General features: G+C 37.2%; 1 protein-coding gene across 4 annotated transcripts in view; it reads right to left on the reverse strand.

The window, feature by feature from the left end:
• The window catches only part of LOC126832146 (calcitonin gene-related peptide type 1 receptor), a 139542-nt gene that overhangs the window by 75266 nt on the left and 39159 nt on the right, over window positions 1–25117 (reverse strand). For all 4 annotated transcript variants that reach the window (XM_050562847.2, XM_050562842.2, XM_050562846.2 and 1 more), the window contains one exon: window positions 3413–4694. In XM_050562847.2, the coding sequence (XP_050418804.1) occupies window positions 3413–3524 (112 nt within the window). In that variant the 5' untranslated portion in view covers window positions 3525–4694. The remainder of the gene's footprint in view (window positions 1–3412; window positions 4695–25117) is intronic.

Below are 25117 nucleotides of genomic sequence, written 5' to 3' on the forward strand. Positions count from 1 at the left end.
CATCGTCCTTTCGTATCAATAATGTTGACGGTCGTTACCATTATTCGCGTAATCACGGAACAATAATTTGCTATTGAACTTATATACCCTGGGGATGTTTCTTAAATTTCGGAATCTAATTATGTTTTGTCACATAATGATAAATTGTTCGGGCAGTGATAAACACATGATTATACATGTACAAGAGCATCCAAACCTTCAAGATAGAGACGTATTCCTCACTAAAATGAAAGCCAATTGGAATTTTAACGGCACATTAAAACTCGGAATCATCAATCGATGCACAATTGTCAAAGGAAGAGGCATGCCAAATGGACAAATGGAATGTAAACGCGCAGGTGTCTGGCATCATTATTTGGTCATGTTGAAAGGAGAACACGAATAAGAAAGTCCTTCATGTTTAAATTATTTTTTTTTCTTAATTAATTGGAGTCAATATCTAACTTTTATCAGCAAAACGTAAAGTAGCAAATAAATCAAATGACATTTCAACGAATTATTCCTTTCGTGGCCATTGTTTAGTAATTTGCCGGAAATAGGCCTCTTGGGGTTGGCGAATTTCCAGTCATAAATGTTAACTGAAATGAGTTGAAATGGTGTTTAAAGCCCTACGTTTCTGCTCCATCCGGTCCATTGAAGGATGGTATACGCTATGAGATATGAGAGGAATTTTACCGAGACAGCGGCGCTACAGCCTTTTCTTATTTCGAATTCCAATTCCCGGGAGTTCTTTTACTTGTACGCCGACGTGTAAACGAGCCTCGGTACACGAACTATTAGACGATGTTCCTTGATAGACCCTCGGTTCTGCACCATTGTCAAGGATGGAACCATTAAAGAAAATCTCAAGGCAAAATATCATCTCTCTCTAACTTCGCAGGTTAACAATTCAATGAACCCCGACAGACCACTCGGCCACTCAACACCACACAAGGCGTAATAAGCCCATCCTAAGATTATCTTCACGGCTTCTATTTTAAGTCTCTTAGTAGTATTGGTACACGTGACGGAGTACGCTTTTAACTTTCTAGAACATCTTATAACACTAAGTCTTCTAATTGATTTGATAACTATAGAAGTTAGTTAATGTAAAGTTGTGGACTCCTCAGATAAGTATTTGTTTGTCATATTGATGTTCCATAAATAGTTTAATTGTCTTAATTTATTTGATAACCTTACATGACAATTATACAAACGTAATAGAAGTTGGTTAGCATTATAAACTCAAAAAGTAGTGACACCAAGCATAACCTGTCTCGAGCACCCCACCTGTCCATATTTTGTTGTCATACTCTTGTTCCATACATTATCTTAAACGGTCAAAGACATTCTATTATTCAGATAATTATGAGAGAAGAATTAAGACGACCCAATATCCCCTAGGTAAATCTTAAATTCCAGACGAAAGAAAGCGGGTCCTGACACCATGAAACTTTAGACTATGGGCAATCGTGGTATCGAATTGCTTTCATTTTTATAATCACAAATGACATGAAACAGGTAATGGAGAAGAATTCTTTACATATAAATGAGGCATCAATATGCAACTGAAAATAATGAGATATTATATTTGTCAAGTGAAGTGGATACTTTTTTAACGAAAATTTGTATATTTATTTTCATTCACAATTGGCGTATATTGCGCATGATCAATTCAGATAATTGAGTCGCGTTTCAAACTATTGAAGTCTTCTAAATGGGGAGGTGGGTGGGCTCATCGTGTCATTCAGAAGTACAAATCTGAAAGCAAACGGATTTCTGTGTGGCAAATTCTTAAACGTCTTTTTAAAGTTTCGCTGCCTTTACTCGAAATACGGTGGTTGTGTCTATAAAATAAATGGAAGTGTTGGGTGTCAGTCGGAGGTAGACCAAGCCTTGGGAGTTTTAAAAACATATCCTACCTTATTGTATTACCCTTTAGGACAACGACATGTGCATTCGAACCCGGTCGTGTCAACGTAGTTCCGGTCAGGTGAGTATGTTTTTGAAAAACTGGGTCTAAATAGTACTTTGTAGAGTATATCCTGATATTTCTAGCTTATGCACAAATTAGCGTGTGGCAATCTTACCAATTCATGACACACGATGTAGATGTTAGACTAAAAGAGCCCCCAAACAATAAAAGGGCTCACGACATTAACATCTTTAGGGTCCCCAAGTCTAACATACTCACAGGCTCCTTATTAAACCGTCCCTAGTTCTGTTGTTAATAAACAATATCCACAAACAAGATGCCGCCATTAAACTTTTTTTTTAAAATTTCGTCCTCTGATTGAATAACGAGTAAAACGAAAGTAAAGATAGGTTGCCAGGCAACGAAACATACGCCCACAGCAGCTAAATCGTCCGGGCAGTCAACAAGAGTTGTCGCATATTTTTACTTTTTTCGGTAATGAAACATTTATAATACACTAAAATCTGATTAGGAGCAACAATTCAGAAAACCATTAGAATTTGTTTGGTTTTTATAAAGTTCTGCCCCATGCTAACGTTTTGTATACAAAACTTTTAATATCATGGATTTAGCTGTTCCAAGTCATAAAAATTCATTGAAAATCAATATACTTGTTCCTCTCAAGATCTTAAACTCTGTGTATCAATCTGAAGTCAATCGGATGATAACTTTAGCCTTTAGAGCATCACAAGATTTTGCAAAGTGATCAAGGGCCATAACTTTGGCAGTAATTATCGGAAATCGTTGAAAATCAATAAGATTCTTCGTCTCATGATCCTAAACACTGTGTATAAATTTAAGGTCAATCGGATATTAACTTTGGCCTCTAGAGCATCCACAAGATTTTTTGAAGTGATCAAGGGCCATAACTCTGTCAGTAATTATCGGAAATCGCTGAAAATAAATAGGCTTCTTCGTCTCATGACCTTAAACACTGTGTATAAATTTAAAGTGAATCGGTATTAACTTTGGCCTCTAGAGCGTCCACAAGATTTTTTGAAGTGATCAAGGGCCATAACTCTGGCAGTAATTATCGGAAATTGCTAAAAATCAATAGGCTTCTTCGTCTCATGACCTTAAACACTGTGTAACAATTTAAAGTCAATTGGATATTAACTTTGGCCTCTAGAGCGTCCACAAGATTTTTTGAAGTGATCAAGGGCCATAACTCTGGCAGTAATTATCGGAAATTGCTCAAAATCAATAGGCTTCTTCGTCTCATGACCTTAAACACTGTGTATCAATTTAAAGTCAATTGGATATTAACTTTGGCCTCTAGAGCGTCCACAAGATTTTTTGAAGTGATCAAGGGCCATAACTCTGGCCATAACTTTAGCCTCTAGAGCGCCCACAAGCAATTGTGGACGTCGGACCGACGGACGGACGGACGGACGGAGGGGGGCGACGACAATATACGACCACATTTAAATCTGGGCGTATAAAAAATAATTAACTTACCATCATTGGGTGGCGGTTTAATTAAAACTTCTTCAATACACAGTTTATGTGCTAAAATTTTAGCATTTAAGGTTCTACTGTCTATAACTGAGAGGCTGTCAAATGCACTCATGGTTGACTCTTTACTCCGTGTGCAATTCTCAATCCCTTTTATCTGACTGTGATATTTCGTGTAAGTCTCTAATGTTGTTTGCAGAATGATAAATGATAATTCTTTAGAATCAGTTTTTAAAAAAATATCACTAGTAAGTATGGTTTCTTTTCTTGATGGTTGCTGTCAGACCTTCAGCCCATTAGTTCAGAATATTAAACACAAGGAAGTAGTGATGTGTTGTGAAATTACTTTAAATCTAAAGTATAGTCATGCACATGCGTAAGTTAAATCGTTAACTATAGTTGAGGCACTTTATCTGTTTTGAGATATCACTGAACATATGAAGAGATTAAAACGTAGTTGGTCTCTATCCAAAAGAGATGCATGTGTACAATCGAATCGTTCAAAATTATAAATTCGTATTTATCTTTACGGAGACTGCAAATGTGATATCAGAATCACTTACACTATTATGTTGTTCAGGTCTCAAACAACGGAAACAACTTGTACGCAATTTCACTTTCCTGTTTGTTTTTTCTTTTATCTCTTTCCGCTCTCAAGGGACTTCAATTAAAGTATACTTTTCTCTAAAAAATAAAAATGGAATTCACACCTCCCACAATATCTCTAGTAACCGAACAAGTTAATTACTCAACCATCTGTTCAGACGAAGATCATTAGAACATCGTACGGAACTTATATTTCATTTAGTTGTTTGATAGTCTGTTTTTATTTAATCTCACAGAGAGTTTGGGGTTTGAGTGCGATACCGGAGTCTCTGTATAATCAATTTAAAATCACGTTTCACCTGTTTAACTTTGAAGCACAATATTAAAACTATCGCCAAAAGTGGAATGCGAGAGATACACTATCTGAGGTTCCCATTAACACTTACTTTTATATGTATTATTATATATTTCAACTCATTATTATTACGTTTTTGTGAGGTGTTAAAGTAATGTTCACACCATCATACTTTGTCTGATTATTTCTAAAGCTGTGTGATTTCTGACATAATTTTAGTTACTGGTACGCTTCTGTTAGTGTAATTGGTGTTAACTTTATACTTAACAAGTTTACAGCATAAATTTTTAACCACTTTAGTCTCCTTGGTCGACAAATTTCACGGATTTAACATGATCTTTGAGAAGTATTATGTATCAACGACTTGCTTCCATTAAAGTGTTCCTGAAAGTATAAATAAATAAAATATCAGACTTGACAACAAAGACTAGTCATATTTGATCAAACACTTCATAACGCTGACATTTCGCTACTGGTAAGTCACGAACTGAAAACATAGTCAAACGCCCCAATCGTTCGAATAATGGTGACACATCCTTGAATAAAAATGTATATTCTCCAGAAAAGCCGACCTGTTTCAATTCATTTAAGCTTTCATGATATTATCGAAATATACAACAAAACATCGATAGCGACATGTTTCCTTATTATCCGCTCACAAAGAACTTTATAAATGCGCTCTCAAATACAAGGTCCACAAAATTTCAAGCTGAAACATATATCGGAGGCTTGATTGTCAGCCCGGAACGTTTCGAATTGATAGAATTACAATTGAGTGGGACGGAATTTAGTCCTGTCACAGTTCTGTCAGTCCCGACAACGGAGGTGGTGTGAGTAGAATCGTGACGTAATTAAACACAGCAAATATGTTTCAGCTGTCATGGTTGGTTGAAATATTTTCGCATGCAGTCGGCGCATCATATTCCTGAAGCAATGGCCAGAGAAATCCCTCTCTGGCCATTGCTGGATTGGCTTCTGATACGTGAGCTTTTGAGGGAGTGTGTCTATTCTTCCCGTTCAATCAAATCTATCCCAAGGGGTCTTCCCTAAGACTTTGGATTTAAAGTATTAAAAACGGCGAAAGTATTATTCGTCTCCAAACAGTATTGTTTACATTTTATTCGTTTTGCCACGCACTTAGTTTTTCTGCAATATTCGGCTATTCACTGGTTAATTGGGCGTAACGTTATGTAAACATATTTGGTCCAATTTGGAGCTCTGTTTAAAGCGTAATGATATTGTTAAGCAGTCAGCTGTTGGTTGTTATTCGGATTATTAACCAGTCATAATTTGGAACAGAAATTTGCTTCCTTTACAGCAGTGTTAAGTGGGATTAGGTATAATCAAATGAAACACTGCGAGGGGTATGTCGGCGCATGCGTTCTAGCTTTTCACTCGATTGTCAGTATTTTTGGGTTTGACAGAATTCAATTCCGGAACGTGCAGTCGAGCATTCCCTAAGTGTTTAAGACGGCAAATAACCAAGGAAAGAGTGTAGTATTATAGGACTTCTTGTTGTGTTTACTTTCTGATGATCTTTAATAAGACTACAGCATAAAATAGTTTCACAACTTTATTTCTAAGTTGGACTGGCTTTGCAGGTTCCTCGTTCTCAATGATAATGGCTGGTAGGAATTTCTGGGTGAGCTCTAATCCAGCTCGCCTCTACACCCTAATTTATACCCCCTAATTTCTGCAGGTCTTCGATAACCTTGACGTTAATTTCCACGCCATATAAGGAATAAAACTCTTTATTTCCCACAAATAAGATAGGAAACAATACATATTTTTGATCTATCAACCATAGGTCAATAAACAGCCAGAATTTGATGACTATTTTGACAATGATTATGATTTGACCAAAATATCACTGGTTTTTTTACGAATAAGTATACCCACGTTCATTAAGTACGTGTGATTTGACTTTATAGACAAAATTGAAGAGACAATTTTATAAAGACCCAAAATTGTCTCAAGGGCCAAAGTGTTACAAGAGTACCACACGAAAAGCTTATAATTGATCAGGGTTTTACATCTCATCTAAACTGTATTTCGGTCGTGAGTAATTCCCAAGTTATCATGTCTGATTTATCTCAGACGAACACCGCCCTGTAGAATACAATTATGCAACAGATCATATGGCATTATTATGTGAAAATAGATGTAGAACACCAAGGTTCTTCAACTTTGGATTAAAGGGACAGCTCGTCGGTATCGTCTACCTGTATCGAAATGAAATGAAATGCCCTTTAACGTCTAACTATTAAATGCGGGCTTATGCAATGCAGTGTGTGCTACAACCTACTCTTAATTCTGCGACAAAAAGGCAGCATATCTTTAAAGTGCGTTCTGCCAATGATATAATGACTAGATGATGTTTCTGCATTTCTGACAAGGGTAATCCAGGCTATAAAATACATCGGCCAATACCGGGATCGAACCTGGCACTTCTTGGGTGGTAAGCCAGCGCTCACAGAGCTACCATGGCTCCCAGTAGAATTTCAACAAAAATCTGTGACATAAATCAATGCCAGGTATTTAAGAGCTCAAACTAGTCGTAGTTTAAATCATGTTTCACCGAGATCGTTAGCTGACCAAGATGGCGAGACTAACAACGATTTCTAATGAAGAATATCATGTCTCATTTCGAACTTATTACGCCAGAGGGCCAATATTAGTCTCAAATGTGAGGTTAATATATATATTTATAGTCTGTCGAATGTATATATCATTATTATTCGTTTGAATATAGCATGATTTGTAATGATCTAAAATTGGCCCGTGATGATTAATACAGGTTAGCGTTACGCGTCGGTTAGTGTTAAGAAGGATTAATGTAATCGCTCCTTATATGGTATTCAGGCGGTGTTCTTGTGTCAAAATAATTGGCAATAGACTATTAACACTATTCTGGACGGACTGAGAAGGAACCCGCGAGTATGGTAGGCTAGGGGGCCCCAAAATAATTTAATGTCGTCTCTCTTTTTCACACTTTGGTGACCCTTTTTGGTCTTGAATTCACATCGATTTTGATGAAATGGTAAGATTGTCACAGGCTAATCTGTGCATAAGTTAGAAACATCAGGATTTACTCTAGAAAGCACCATTTACAGTCAGGTTTCTTTTTTTTTGGGGGGGGGGGTTGTTTTTCTTAATACTCGCCTTTGAGCGGGAGGCCCCCGGTCCGTCTCTGAGCTGTATTAATCAAATATCGAAAAAACGTCTCTTTGTTCTGATCTGACCACGGATCGTATATACCGAGTCGTGATGTCTATACATTATACATTATAAACTTGTAAGACATGTTTCAGCACATGCCACAAATATTTATAAAATTTCATCTGTTTTCGCGAAATAAAAAAACTAAAAAGAATAAAAAGGGAAATAAACTATGAGTTCAAATTATATGATATGACGTCATGTTATAATATTTACGGTAAGTCAAACAAACGTATTGTGCGAGTTATGGTATAAGGCACCTGTGATTCCGGGTAGGTATATTTATAAATTTATAAATCTGGCAGCTAACAGTAAAGATATAGCCCGGGGTTAGAATGCGCTAACCTTAATCAAGCTGTAGTGATAACATGGTGAAAGAATCTTGCTGTACTGAATTAAATTATGCTTGTACACGAATTACCTTGAAAACTTATATCAACAATATAATTGGAAATTGAAAATAGCTGTCTGTTGTATTGTCTCGGCGTTCAACGATTTTTGGGGTATTAACCCTTTCAGTGCCATGAACTTATTTGTGCCGATCGTGAATTTGAGACCTGTTCGTCTATGTCGTTAAAATAATTAGAGAGTTTGCGCAAAGATGCGATTACGATTACGCTACATTTGGATACAACTTGAAATTTGGACATCACAAAATTCCGCGATATCTATGAGCACAAACAGGCATCGGTAACAATACAATAATTGATATCAAAATCATCACATCTTTCTTCTCGAAGCCAGATGGATTAAGACATGACCAGTATTTATGGGCTAGAAATAACTCATTTGGTCTTCGAAGGAATTATTAGTGAGCAGAAATTCGCCCGTATATCCGTTATCATTCGTCACATCAGTCAGTTATATAGAGAGGCGACTCGTGTTTTCCTTTGGCGTTCGTCACTTCCGATTCAGAAAAACTGTATTACTCAGCTATCGTACAATGATCTCTGAGATAAAAATATATTTGGAATGTGTTTAACCAGCTCTATCACATATGTGATAATGACTGGCACCAATATTGTCCTTTAATGGAAACATTTGCAATACACAAAAACTGATCACGAGCGGAGTATAAATAAAACTTGATTGACTCGTAGCAAACGTGTACATCGTTGAAAATCAATCCCAAACATAAACATTGTGTATACATTTTATTTCAATTAGACAATAGCTTTTATTTGCCCTTAGAGCATCCATAAATAGTCAAACCTTCAGTAGAAATGTGTGAAAATCTATACACTTCTTCGTCTCATTATCATAAACACCTTGCAGAAATTTAAAGTCAATCGACTGGTTACCAGTCTAACTGTACGGTTACAACGAATGTGTCCTCGCTAGATTGTATACAAAATCTGCTCCGAACTGGGCTTATGAAGACGGGCATACGCCATACAGTGTGCTATGAGGGAATTTTGCCCGGACAGCGGCACTACGGCCTACTCTTATATCGAATTCCAACTGTCAAGGGATCTTTTACGTGCACGCCAATGTGTACATGGGACCTCGGTATTCGTCCATTCCGAACGACTAGACAGGTGTCCTTGTCAGCTCTCCGCCCTGCATCACTGACAAGTGGGAACCACGCTTGAGAAAATCTGAATGAAATGTGCCTCTATCAATGAGTTATTAATATTTAACGTGGTTTTGAAGGAGTTTAATGAACTATCTCGCAAAATATATTACTGTAAGTAGGCCAGTGGATGGATTTGTGAAGATGAGGTTAATTTGAATATATTTTATAAATAATATATAGCATATATTTTCGGGGTAACCGTCTCTTTAAATAGCCATATTCCTCTTTTCCCGGATGGTTATCAAATTTCCTCAGAACTACATAACCTGTCTTTACCAGAATGTTAACGAGAATTTTAACCCCATTTCATTCCACACGTCTACAATTTGGCATTCTCAGATCGGTAGTGAGCCGTGGAAATTCCGTGGAGCTCCCCGGTTCGGTCCCGAAAGTTCCTTCGCGAGTTTCCGGCGTGGTTTCCCTTTGTCATTGCTGCAGAACGGATCGCCCAGCAAGGAACGGCGCCTAATCGTACGGATTGGAGTGCACGTAAAAGAACTCTTGACTGTTGGAAAGTAAGCCGTAGCGCCGCGTCAGGTGTACAATTTTACCCATTGCACACTGCAGGTCGTATTTGCCCGATAGGAGTAGAAATGCAGGACTTAAATCCCATTTCCCTTTTTTTAAATGTTTTGTCAGATGGGTGAAATGAGTCGACGTTTCTTTAACTTTATATAATGCTTAATGGGATTTCTGTTTCAGGACGATAAAACAAAGTAGTCGTATTTTATAACTTTAACATCTGCGCAGACAATCATTACATACATAAATAATAACATTTACCTACTGAAATATACGAGATGTATATATACAGATATTAATAGATCTTATATTATCGCTGTAGACTGTTCTTCTCTTCAAATCTCTTTTAACGAAATATAGCGATATAGTAAAATATTTATCATAGTTGAAAGGTCACGGGATAATGGATAAGACATAATGTAGCTTTTAATGACAATACCAGGAATAAATGAAAACAAGATGACCGTGTACCAGAACTTCTAGTAGATAAAGTGGATCTAATTATAAATTATGAACGAATATTTTAATCGACATTGTAATTAAACCGAAGTAGGTAATTATATGTCATCTATAATTTAATTATGATTTTTAAATCCTGAAGTATATAAATGGAATGGGATGGGACGGGGTTTAACAGTCTACTATTCTACACCAAGCCGACAGTATGCTATAATGTAGACTTTGTCCAAACAGCGGCGCTGGGGTCTACTCTTACATCAAGGGTCCTTTCACGTGCGTGTAAACGCGTACACGGAGCCTCGGTTCTGCGTCCGGTAAGAACGACTTAGCACACACGGGAAATATTGATGTACTTTCTGAGACCACAACGCGATCGAACCCGCGATTTCCTAGTTAGAGATCCAGCGCCGTTGATCTGTGAAGTCTGCTCATAGACCATTAGCCTAAGGCTACAACGGTGGCATTCGGATGTATTTTTGAATTCTGCAGTTTTCCCGAGTAAACGCAATCTGGTTAAAACACAGATCCTATTGCGTTTCGTTTTTATAGTTCAAAATTTCGTTTTACTTGTCTTAACTACACTTGGATCTGGAAGATTTGTTATTTAACTCGAATTCTGAATGGTGTGAGGCATAAGCCAATGAAACGATCTGTTACGGCGAGCTTTAGGCGTGTTTTTCACGGAACTGTGGGTAATCCACTAGTAACATCAATGCTGATTGGTTAATCAAATGTCTGCCGTCATAGGGTCATAAGTCGGTCTTTTGACCCCTGACGTGACCTATCGCTATAACTTGTCAGATCTTCATGTAGTGTAGGCCATCGAAAGTATAAAAAGATAGGTTGCCAGGCAACGAAACATACGCCCACAACAGCTAAATCGTCCGAGTAGTCAACAAGAGTTGTCGCATATTTTTACTTTTTTCGATAATGAAACATTTATAATACACTAAAATCTGATTAAGAGCAACAACTCATGAAGTAATTATCAGAAAACCATTAGAATTTGTTTGTTTTTATAAAGTTCTGCCACATGCTAACGTTTTGTATACAAAACTTTTAATATCATGGATTTATCTGTTCAAGACATAAAAATCAATATACTTGTTCGTCTCAAAATCTTAAACTCTGTGTATCAATCTGAAGTCAATCGGATGATAACTTTAGCCGTTAGAACGTCACAAAGTGATCAAGGGCCATAACTTTGGCAGTAATTATCGGAAATCGTTGAAAATCAATTGGATTCTTCGTCTCGTGACCTTAAACACTGTGTATAAATTTAAAGTCAATCAGATATTAACTTTGGCCTCTAGAGCGTCCACAATATTTTTCAAAGTATTCAAGGGCCATAACTCTGGCAGTAATTATCGTAAATCGCTGAAAATTAATAGGATTCTTCGTCTCATGACCTTAAACACTGTGTATAAATTTGAAGTCAATCAGATATTAACTTTGGCCTTTAGAGAGAGAGAGAGAGAAATGGGGTTTAACGTCCACTCGACACAAACTAGGTCATTTCGGTACGAACATATGGTTCAATTTTTATTTCCATAATTCGCTTGCGCGTAGGGGTCTTATGCAGTGGGAGGAAACCGGAGGACCCGGAGAAAACCCACGAGGTTGGACATGCGACCCTACTCCTTGTCACGTACAACCGGGGATTCGAAACCACGCCAGTTGACTCAATGACAGGCCGTATGATACAGCACGCACGTGCTAACCATTCTGCCATCCAACCCCCCTGGCCTTTAGAGCGTCCACAATATTTTTTGAAGTGATCATGGGCCATAACTCTGGCAGTAATTATCGGAAATCGCTGAAAATCAATAGACTTCTTTGTCTCATGACCTTAAACACTGTGTATAAATTTTAGGTCAATCGGATATTCACTTTGGCCTCTAGAGTGTCCACAAGATTTTTCAAAGTGATCAAGGACCATAACTCTGGCAATAATTATCGGAAATCGCTGAAAATCAATAGGCTTCTTCGTCTCAAGACCTTAAACTTTGGTCTCTAGAGCGTCCAAAAGCAATTGTGGACGCCGGACCGACGGACCGACGAACTGACGGACGGACGGACGGGGGTGACGACAATATACGAACATATTTCAATGTGGGCGTATAAAAACGAAACGAAATATAGATCTGTATTTTAATCAGATTGGAGTAAACGAGACTGATAGCTGTCTGGCGTGGTTATAAATAAACAAATAAATAATTCGTCCACGTTAACCATTTAACAAAGTTTACAAGTAAACAAAGCGAAACCCTTTGTGCACTGCGTTCACACAATTTCATCCGGTTATTCTTAAAGGGCGTATGTAACCTTGAAATAGAAAAAAAAATGTTCAAAAGCACATATTAGTTATGAATGTACGTAAAGTGATTTATATTCTATTTTTAAAAAAAAAATATTGTAATTTCTAATCAATCATGTTCGGTGAAATAGGTGATCAGTTCAAATGAACGGAAGTCGTTTACGCCTGCTTAGTATAATCTACACGTTTTTTTTTCAATTATTATTTTATCTTTTATGAATCAGCCTTACTAATTACTTCCATATTGTGTTGTAGGATATGTTTTGACTTGCTATAAGTGGACACAAACTTCTGGACGTACGATAATATACTGCATCATTTAGAATTGAGAGAGAGAGAGAGAGAGACAGAGAGAGAGAGAGAGAGATATGTGGTTTAACGTCCACTCGACACTGACTAGGTCATTTAGGGACTAACATATGTTTTTTTAATTTTATTTCAATAATTCGCTTGCGCGTAGGGGTCTTTAGCTGTGGGAGGAAACCGGAGGACCCGGAGAAAAACCAACGGGGTTAGACAGGCAACCACACTCCTTGTCACGTACAATCGGAGATTCGACATTTAGAATTGAAATCAGTGTAAGCTTTTTTCAGGGCCTTTTTACTCTAAAAAAAACAATTCAAACATTTCCAGCCGTTTTCGAAAATAAATGGCCTAACTGGTTTCATTATCTTTTAAAGCCATTTCATACATTAGTTATTATGAATGTTTGTGCGTTATTCACTCGACTATGTTTCTTTTTATTAAAATGTTACAAATGCATACTCTCTGTATAAATTGATGATAACGCAATGCATTAGTACTTTATATATGTAAGACTGTGCATTAAGGAGGAAACTGTTTTTATAAATAAAAAAAAACAATCAGGCTGATTACTTTGACATGTCTTAAATCAATATTGTAAAAATCGGGTTTACTACGCATTTGTTGATGTATAGGAATTGGATGCAAAGGCACTAACGCTGTTGTTGAGTCAACTGTTCGAGTCCAAGCTTGTAGTTGACAAGGTGTTGGGACGCCTTCCAGCCTTCGACAAAGCATTTGATATAAATGCGCTACTACTAAAACATAATTTTCCTTACCAATTATCAGTTCGCAACTGAGAGTTCACAAAGCATTCTCGGAATTAAAGCGGCATTATGGAAAAATAGATAAAGAGCTGACAGTTGTTCCTATATTAGTTAAAAACTAGATAATATAAAGGGGATATGCTGACAATTTCAGTCAAATTACTTCACTCTGATCCGAGAAATACTCATATTCATAACACTGTAGCCTCGATTGTCATTGTTACCGTTGTTACGATAATAAACAAAGTCTTGATTGTCCATTTTACCGGTTAATCATCAACCGCTGTCGAAGCGCAGATCAGATACAAATCTGTTAAAAATTGGCCCCATCAGATGGCATCGAGAGTTGGTTATGGTCTTGTCATATTCATAAATGTCTAATTAATAGTTTATATAACATTTCAGGGATAAAGAAATACCTGCAATGGCAGATTTAGCTCTTGCATAATGCCTGTTTAAGTTAAGAATTAACTTAACTTCCAAACACTGTTGATGAGAAATATCGTTGATTGAGAAACACAAAACTTTGCACATAGTTTTTTATTGGTGTATTTGATACATTAATACAACAAAAGTTTTATACAGGTCTATATTTTAGTTAAAATAAGGCGAATAATTTTGAAGAAATTCTTAATTTAAATCTGAGAATGCTTTGTGAATTCGGGACCTGTTTTAAGTATAACTAAGGTATTACGATTGGCTAAATTTCCCTTGAAGCCGTGAAGCTCAGATCATTTAACACAAACTGTGTTAAATATTGAACTGGAGTCTGTCTATACGCATATCAACTAGACTGAGAGTATATGAAAACTACTTGATCATCTTGATATAAATTAAGTCGAGAACGTCGAGAAACAGACGATTCTATTGATAAAACCATCAGTCAAGAACGTCGAGTAACACACGATTTTATAAGCATAACCATTAGTCAAGCATTTGTTTTAACAAAATACGCCTAATAACGCATCTCTTCTCCGACGCAGAAAATGCTTTTAAGTAATTGAAAATATGTGCTTGTGGAGTGTGATACCGTTCGAATAAAACCCAATTTCAGCAATTTATGCCACTAGAAATCTGGCTTAAGATTTTATAAAGTAAAGCTTCAACAAGGGCCATAACTCTGGCGGTAATGAGTTGATATCGTTAAAAATAAATATAATGTTCTATATTTCCAGGACCAGATGACTCGACTCGGACAGTAATTATAACTTTAACGTTTCCAAGCAACGATGGAGGACGAACGCCGAACCGTGGGACACACTGGAATGATGACAATATATGACCACATTTCGATCTGGGTGTATGAAATCATTCGATCATTCTAGTAGAAAAGGAAGTTGTTCATTTTTAATACGTGCGTACTATGAACCAGAAAAATCGAAATCCGTCAATCCATGCACATGTAGATTAGAACACCGCGGGCATTTAAGATTTTAACTATAAAATGGATAATAGAGGCTTAGTCACAGCTGTCACGCACCGTTGCTGCAATAATGAACAATCTGTGTTAAATTGTGTCAAAACTTCAAACACGCATAACTTCGCACAGGATAAAGTAATTAGATTGAAATTTGTAGTATATATTCATTATTCATTTTCTGTTTTGGAACTATTATAGCACCATCTCTTTATCGAATTCTTACTACTTCAAACACTCGCACAGAATAAAGTAATTTGAAATTTTCACTATATGCATTTTTCATTATCTATTTTGGAACAGTTATAACAAGAACGACCAGCCCTTTATCGAATTCTAACATAATGCTTATTTAAATAAAGAACAGATGAGATTGAATCAACTGATTTTTACATACATAACAGATGATTCTGCCAACAAACACACAGCCAATTTGTCAAATAGTTTATAATTCATCTTATCTATAAATCAAGCTCCTCGTCAAATTTAACAAAAACATGTCTATGGAAAATGATCCCTGCTATCTGAATACGAAACTTCTACGTGTTTTGTTTTTACATGAAACTGGAGATTTCGTCAGACGGGTGCGTGTAATCATTATGTTGAAGGATCATTAATAAAATAATATATTATGTTGACGTGGATAAAATGCCATACGTCTACATTTCAGTTTTAATCTACAAGTACACTTGAATATGTTCTGATGATCTTGTTTAAACAAGCAATAAGCCAAACTCTCCAGCATGCAAATCTTCATTTCGTCACGTACAACAGCTCCAGGGTGACATCAGTTACTTCAGAAATGGAATGGGGTTTACCGTCCTACTCTTCTGCGCGGAAATACACCATGAAGTGTGCCATACGAAATATTGCCCCGATATCGGCTTTTCTGCCTGCTCTTCATCATCAATTCCAACTCTGCCCAGGGTTATTTAACGTGCGCGCCAAAGACTAGATTTTTTTCTATATACATGTATATATTTACTCGACTCATTGTGTTGCCGTATTAGCTTGATAACATAGAGAAAACGTTCTTCGAAACGTCGCCCAAATAAATTAGTAATTGTTATTCCATAAGTATGGGAGCTATAAATTTAATAATATATACTATTCAAAAAAAGTAGGGGATATTTGACTTTTAAGTGTTATTAAAGTCACCTAATGAAACTGACAAAGAAACAAATGACAAAATGAAATGAAGTTCACATTCATCGATTTATTCCAAATGATCGTTAGACTAAGTAAGGCACAGACTGACCATTATAAGGGTAAAATGATACCCGGGGTCAAACAGCAAAGTTACCACAGCATCACAACCAAGTCAGTAACGGGTAAATCATCCTCTGTTTGCCAAACAAGCATTGATCCGACGTGGCATACTCCTAATGAGACGTCTAAGGTCATTTTGGTCCAGATTGTCCCATTCCTGTTGCAACGCAGCAGCAAGTTCTTGGACATTGGCAGGACGTTGTTGACCTTGACGTAACCTCTGTCCAAGCATGTCCCAGACATGCTCGATGGGGGAGAGGTCGGGACTCAGTGCTGGCCAAGGTAATGTGGTGATGTTCTGTTGTTGGAGGTAACCTGTAACGATCCTGGCCCTGTGACATCTTGCGTTGTCATCCTGGAAGATGAAATGGCGGCCATGACGTCGTGCGAACGGCACACAATGGACTGCCAAGATGTTGTCCCGGTAGTACTGGCCTGTAACACGCCCTGCAACAACATGTAAAGCCGTTCTTCCAGCAACAGTGATGCCTCCCCACACCATAACAGAACCACCCCCAAATCGATCATGTCTGATGACGTTAACGTCTTGGAAGCGCTCGTTTCGACGACGCCACACCCTCCTACGTCTGTCCAAAAAATCAACAGTGAACCTTGACTCATCTGAAAACATCACATTGCTCCAGCGTCGATTATCCCAGTGTTGACGATACCTACACCAACGACGTCTTGCCTGAATGTGATGATCTCTCAAACAAGGGATCACGCGAGGACGTCGGGCGCGAAGGTGACCCCTATGCAGTCGATTCCGAATCGTCTGGCCACTCACTCTCACACCAGTGTCTGTTTGAAGACGAGCGCTGATCTGATTTGCTGTGATGACACGATTTCTCAAGGCCAAGGTACGGATAAATCGATCCTGGGCTTGAGTTGACGCCCTTCTTCGACCTGCGCGTGGTCTGTCCTGTACAGATTGTGTATCACGGTATCTGGACCATAGCCTGCTTATGACAGACTGAGAAACATTCATCGTCCGCGCCACAACCGCCTGTGTTGTGCCGATCTGTAGCATGCCAAGGGCACGTAACCTTTCATTTTGGGTAAGCCGACGCATATCAAAATTTGTTTTCTGGTCACTAAAACAATTAAACTGATGTTTCCACCCTGGAATTCAATGCCACAATGACTGTAACATTCAAAGTCAGAGTCGTGCAAATCTTGGGTTGGACCCCCATGATGATCCCAAGCATCACCTACATTCCATGCGGTAGCTATTGGTGCGTTTGGGCGTCACATGTAACTGGAAATGTTTCTTCTGTTAGGTTCTATAGTGACTTTTTTCGTAGTCATTTGCATATTTTAGTATTATGCCCCCAAAATCAAATATCCCCTACTTTTTTTGAATAGTAATATTGTGTACCAAATTTGTAATTCTATGGTCCTTGCACCATATTGTATCGTTAACTAATTATTTGTTTCACACTTTCTATAGAGTCAATCACACGTACTTAATGAATTGAGTGATATATTTATAAATAAAAAAAACAGTTATATTTTGGTAAAATCCTTACCATTGTCAAAATATCCATCAAATACTATCTTGTTTATGACATGTGTTTGGTAGACCAAATAAGGTAATGTTCTCCCCCGGTCTTTGGAGAATGGTGATGTTTATTCCATATTTGGGAAGGAAATTAACGCCAAGGCCAATCTATGACGTACAGAAATAAGGGGGTTATAAAAGAGGGTGTTGAGCGAAATTCATCAAGCTCACACAAATATTCCGAGCAGCTATCATCTATACTTTATTGAGAACGAGGAACATCGAACACAAACAGTTTAATAATAAATTTGTAGAACGAACTAATCTGTTGTTTTATTTACGATCGCAAAGGAAACGCAACAAGGAAGTCCGATATTATTACAAAATAACATCCGGGCCAATCTGCAGCAACGGCGGATCGATCATATGTTGGCCTACAGGAAGGATTTGGCTATGTGGTGCACGACTACGAGGCTGTTTCTTGCCAGGCGTTTCGTCCTGCATAGCTGACAAGATGATACCACTAAGGAAACTTTCTCAGAAAACAACGGGAGCGAACCCGTGAGCTCATGGTTAGCCAACTAAAGCTTTACTCACTGAGCCACCACGTATTTTTGATGTACAGGTCAGCCTTAAATAACCAGGGATATTATGTTTTATACAGCCAGTCATACTTTCTCAGACCATTTCGATTTTTTGCTTGTCAAAGGAAGCCATATCCAGTGACGTTATTTTAGTAAGCGATTTCCCTAATTCATGCCTGTTTACTTCCTGATCTATCCGCCACAAAATCACAAATATTCGCCAAAACCTGTCAGAAATTGGTAATTCAAACACATCTTCGATTCTAGACCCCAAAAAAATCGAGAACAATTGCCAGGTTTGGGCGAATATTCATGATTTTGAGGCTGTCGCATCTATGGTACAAAGCGTTCAACTCCACGAAAGTTTGGGGGAAAGTTAGAGCCGGCTAAAGATTCGAGAATTAACATCATAGAGTCAATGGAGGAATTAATGGGGTAGTGTGTCCATATAGAACATTCTTGGTTCGGTCATTATCAATACCACGTGGTCAGTAAGCTAAACATGATATTATCTATCTATCCTGACTCAGTACTTTGTATATATATACTTGAAAAAAAGTTAGTGTGAAAAACAAAATTGGGTATGTTATGATGTTTATATTCAGTCTAGAGACGATATACTAAAGCTGCTATAGATATGATCATCATCTCCGGTGTGGATATAATCATTAGGAATTCTAAACAATCAAGATGGCCGTTTTTTCTCTGATATCCAAACTCAAGTGAAATTAAATGGGGTTTAACGTCCGACTTCTGCTCCAACCGGGATAATGAAGACTTACATGTATTGTCCTAGGAGTGACCGCGGCACAACGGCCAACTCTTATTTCGTACTCCAACAATCAGTGGTTCTTTTATTGGCACGCCAACGTGTGCATGGGACCTCGGTTGAACATCCCATACAAATGACTGGGCGTGTTCCTTGCCAAGCAGCCCGCCCTGCAGCACTAACAAGGGAAACCACACCTAAAATTCCTGGGGAAGTATCTCGGCGAACACCGGAAGCAAGTGAAATGACAGTCACCCGTGCAGTAAAAAGAAATAGAAATTCATCTCATGGCAGTAGTTAAACGTTAGACGCTAAATTCGATTAAAATAATGACAACACTTCTAATAACTAAGTTTTAATCGGGGTCTACGTTTCTACAAAATTTTCAGACCTGTTATCCTGTTGCATGTTTTCCAAATGTCTGCCCTTCCTTCCGGTAGTTGGTTGGCACGAGGGTAAACAAAGGATTGCCAGAAATGACGTGTTAATTAAGGGGGTGGTATGCATAAGACGAAGATCGCAAGTCTGCAATATCTTACATAACAAGAATATTAATCGACCATTAAAGACACCAGTTGTTTACTGTATATATATATATATATATATATATATATATATATATATATATATATATATATATATATATATCCCCGTAGTGGGTGAAAGCGCTAGCTAAGATGAAATTAGTTTTTCCTTTCTAAAAACCTCATTTTTCTATATACTTTTACCTGAGAGTAGAATCTTTTATTTATTTTATATATATATATATATTAGTTTGGACATTCCGATAATTAAGGCAACATTACAGGCAATCATTTTAAATTGACCCTATCAGAGCCATGCATAAATAGAGTCTGACCAACTAGGGGCATGGTCGCCATTTTGTTACCCAATGTAAGTTTAATAGATCTACATTAGAATACAGATATACAGTAATGAGTATCGCTATCAATGATAGTTTTACATAAGATATAAGGCTCGAACTCTGTAAGAATATCTAATTGCATAGCACTAAGAATAGACTAAAAGATGCCATTTTGTTATCCAGTCACGATCATGACAATAGATGGTCAAACTCTATATGTGGCTATCAGTCTTAAGCCAAGCTCACAACCAGTCGTATGTGTCTTGAACACGCAGGGGACGTTTGGTTTGGTAGTTCGCAGATCGGCCGCAAGAAACCGGGTAAAAGTTTTGTAAATAGCACGATCTTCTACGGTGCCGAACACACGCTATATAGTGACGCGTAAGTCTCACGCACGGTTTTACTAAAATTCGCCACGTAGACTGCCCTTAGTAGCACGTACCGGGGTTGTGAACTAGACTCTACTTATCTGTATCGGTATCGCATGGTTAATTACTTTAACAATAACGCCATTTTGATTGCCAAATGATTTCAAAAACTGCTTTTTCAAACGCTGTCTTTACGAAATGTGGGAGTTTCTTCGATACAGCAAGCTGAAGATAGCTATGTTATATATTGATTTTGGTATTTAATTCACGCAGAGATTGAACGTGGTTTGTTTTACGAATTTATAAAATTACCACTTCTTTAATAAATATCTAGACTCTGTACGACTGATAACTTATGTCTGATAAAATAGTTTCTCTTTTCATCACAGTGTGAGCCCACAACACACAGACTCAGATATCCGCAATTATTTCTTTTATGATTAAATTTAACCTAATTTTATAAACTCTTACACACAAGTATCTGATACAAATTGTCTAAAAATAACCGTAGCCTACTTCTGGAGGTTACAGGAGCTAATGTTTTTCCTTAAACCCAGAACTTGGGTGCCGTTTGGTCCATTAGATATTTCGTCTATCATCAATTCCACCCACAACTAAAATATTGAGAGAATGGACTCTTTAATATTTTTTAACAATTCTACGATGTATTCGAATCGAGACAAATCGAAATAAAAAACGTGTTTTTGATTTTTGTGGGTTTTTTACAAAGAAAAAGATAGGATTCTGAGCAACGAAACATATTTCCACAGCAGCTGTATCGCCTGCAGGAGAGTTTTCACATATTTATTTTATTTTTTTTATTTGTGTAGATAATGGGGGCATTTACAAGACAACGCGGTATCAATTGCATACAGATCGGATGTTGACTTTTGTCGAAATAGCATTCACAGGTTCTACAAACGGAGAGAGAAAGAGAGAGAGGGAGAGAGAGAGAGAGAGAGAGAGATAAATGAGGTTTAACGTCCACTCGATACAAACTAGGTCATTTCGGGACTAACATATGGTTTAATTTTATTTCAATAATTCGCTTGCGCGTACTGGTCTTTAGCAGTGGGAGGAAACCGGGGGACCTGGAGAAAGCCGACGAGGTTGGACAGGCGACTTCTACAAACGGAAACAAGGATGTAAATTTCAGACAGATCGGATGATAACAGTCGTTGTTAGGGCGTTCACAAGGTTCAACACTGTGGAATAACAAGTCTAGAAGTTATTTACGGAAATTGTTGAAATTCAATAGGATTCTTGGGTGCACTAATTTAAATTCACCATATAAATTTCATACAAAGTGCCACAAGGGCAATAACTCTTGACGTAATTAACGTAAATTGTTGAAATTGAAACGGCCTCTTCGTCCTACGAATATAAACAACATACATGTATATATCTATTTAAAAAATATCGGGTATTAAATGTAGTCTACAGAATGTTCACAAGAAATTGTTGACGATGGACGACCGGGTGTAGAGAGAGAAATGGAATTTAACGTTCATTCGACACAAACTAGGTAATTTCGGGACTAACATATGGTTCAATTTTTATTTTAATAATTCGCTTGCTCGTAGGGGTCTTTAGCAGTGGAGGAAACCGAAGGACCCGGAGAAAACCCACGAGATTGTAACGAACGGACGTACAGTTATCCGTACTGACGTACGACCCTGTGGGACAGCAATAATTATACGATCACATTACCATGTGGGAACGTCAATCAAATAGGTGAATGTCTCTTTAATTCCTTTTTTTTTTTATCAATTTGTGAGAAAGAACAGTCCGGTACATTCTCTCATTTGTCAATACTCTATCTCGATTCCTTAAGATACACTGTCTGTGAGATGTAGAGACAGGAATTGTCTATGGACCTGTTCATCAGAAGTATCTTGTTCCATTCATTCTTAATCAATGTGTCACCATGTTTAACCTTTTCGCTGAAAGTGGACAAGCAATAAAGACCGCCGTACATACGTTCAAGTTGTCATTATAACAATAACGGTAAATAGTCTCAGATAAATTCAACGTATGGTATTAGCATGCCACTGATCCCGCAATAAATACCGTATATTACATTATGCGTTCAAGTTTTCATTACAAATACAATATGGGTTTAAACATGGTACGTATAGTCTCAGATAGATTCAATGTTAGCATGTCATTGGTCAGTATATTAAAGGGACAATAACACTCTGGCTGGCTTGACAGCTCCAGAAAATAAAAAAATAGCCTTATTCTAAGTACTAGATGTGTTAGTGTCCTACCTGTTGTGTAAATTATCCATTAAATCCTATTTTACTTGTCCAGAGGGTTCAAAAATATTTTTAAATCCATGTCACATTTGAAAAGCTTTACGTCATAATTGGAATATTGTAAAATAGTACAATTTGGTGACCAGAATAAAGATTGGGACATATTATTCAGTTACAACAAGAGTGGTATTGAGCCTTTAAGCATATATTATGCAAGAGCTAAATCTGCCTATTGCAAGTCTTTCTTTAGGTCTGAAAAGTTATATAAAGTATTAATTAAACATTTACCAGAAGGGGTCGATTTTCATACGACTTAATTGAATCCGATCTGCCGTTCAACGGGCGTTGATGATTAACCGTAAAATGGATAATCAAGACTTTGTTTATTATCGTAACAACGGGGACAATGACAATCGAGTGTTATTAAAATGAGTATTTCTCGACTCAGAGTGAAATAATTTGACTGAACTTTTCAGCATATTCCCGTTACATTATTTATGTTTAAACTACTATAGCGAGAACTGCCAGCTTCCATAATGTCGCTGTAAGGCTTCTCAAAGAATTTTTTTTGTTTATTACACTCGTCACGTTTCGAAGTACTTTGAATATTGTGTTTCAGGGTGATTAAAACGTTTAACACTACCAGCTGAGGCCATAAAGTTCTAAGCACCTAAATGACCGTTCAGTTTGATGAAAGTTATAGAGTACTTTGTTACAAATGTATTGATGGATATTTGAGATAATTATGTTTAATCTCTTACAAACTACAATATTATGAAAGTTGATTCGCTGAAAGGAATATCAGTCCAAATTTCGTTCAGTATTTACAGAGATGATGGATTGAAAATATGTCAACATTTGACATCCTTTGACGATGTAAACTAGAAATGATCAAAACAAGTCCGCGCCATTTATATTCTTCACTAGAATCTTTTGATGTGCCTATTGTGAATCCGATTGAATCCAAGCCGAGAGAGATGATCTACAGATGATATTCTGATTTGTTTTCCCACATTTAAATGTTATATAGTCATTTTGGGTGTGGATTAAGTCGTGCCACGGCGATTTGAAGGTGGCCTCCACATTGTCATCCATTGGACATTTATCCCACTTTGCCGCCCCCCCCCCTTAGATCCGGTACTGGGTCGTGCAAAATTTGATATTGTCTGAACAAGTTCGAGTCTGTCAAGAACAATTGCAGCCAGCTTTGACAAGCTGCGTTCTCGAACGGTTGATTCCGGTAACAACCTAACCATCCACACCCCGAGAAGTTAGAGAAGAGGGAAGAAAAGGCAAGCGGTAATTAGACCCCGTACAGTGCTGCCATATATATATAGATAGAACTCAATGACCATTGAATACCGCTCGGGTTATTCAATGGTTCAAGAGAGTGTATCCCTACGCAAGTATTCCACGAGCGATAGCGAGTGGAATGCGGCAGGGATACACTCGAGTGAACCATTGAATAACCCGAGCGGTATTCAATGGTCATTGAGTTCTGTTTTTATTCTATAACTACATGCAAATCTCAAAATACACTGTACTATCTAGATTATCATAAAAAATCATTACCACTAACGTTAAAATTCATCATAGGTTCCGCCCTTTTTTCTTTCTTTTTTTCCAAAAATTGTGGTTGCCTAGTTGTGACGCCATTACAGTTTGACGTAGTTCTGTAAGTGACGTCATTCTGGTCAAAAGTAGTACGTTTTCAAGCCATTGAATACAACTATAGGTTATTCAATGGCCATTGAATACAACTATAGGTTATTCAATGGTTGTATTCAATGGCCGTATTCAATGATATTTGCTTGTATTTGCAGGTAGTTATAGAATAATTAATAGAAAAGTGAGGTTTTTAGAAAGAAAAAACTAATTTCATCTTAGTTAGCGCTTTCACCCACTACGGGGATCATCAGGCATTTAATAATGAGATAGTATACAATTACATGACGTCATGGCGTTATTAATACATATATGTACATGACAATAATAATATCAAATATAAATATTTTACAATATCAAATTCCAATATATGCAGCATTTAATTTAGGGTGATACTTGTTAATAAAATGCCTTTCTTTATTTTCTAGCAAATTATTATCCGACCAGTTGAGATTATATAAGGGGAATACCCTAAATTTTCCCTTTCCACGTCATAATATGTATTAATAACGCCATGACGTCTCCCCGTAGTGGATGAAAGCGCTAGCTAAGATGAAATTAGTTTTTTTCTTTCTAAAAACCTCACTTTCCTATATACTTTTACCTGAGAGTAGAATCTTTTATTTATTTTATATATATAAATCTGGTCCACAGATTTCGAAATGATGAAAACTGTTTTTTAAGACATTCCATGATTCATATTAATTTGTTTCTTTATGATATCATCGACTTGACCACTTCAATTTCATGTATAAAACCAGGAATAATCATAGTGATAGACAGTATATCGATTTCTCGAGAGTGACTGATGTCCCTAGACTTAAGTGGTATCATATGTTCTGAACAGGGGACGCATATCCTGTTAGACATATATCGATATGATTAGTCCACCTTTAATTTTTGGTCAGTTAAAGCCACTGACCGTAATCAGGTGGGTCATTTTAAATT

Source organism: Patella vulgata, chromosome 9, assembly GCF_932274485.2.
Source record: "Patella vulgata chromosome 9, xgPatVulg1.2, whole genome shotgun sequence".
In the NCBI taxonomy this organism is placed as follows: Eukaryota; Metazoa; Mollusca; class Gastropoda; family Patellidae; genus Patella; species Patella vulgata.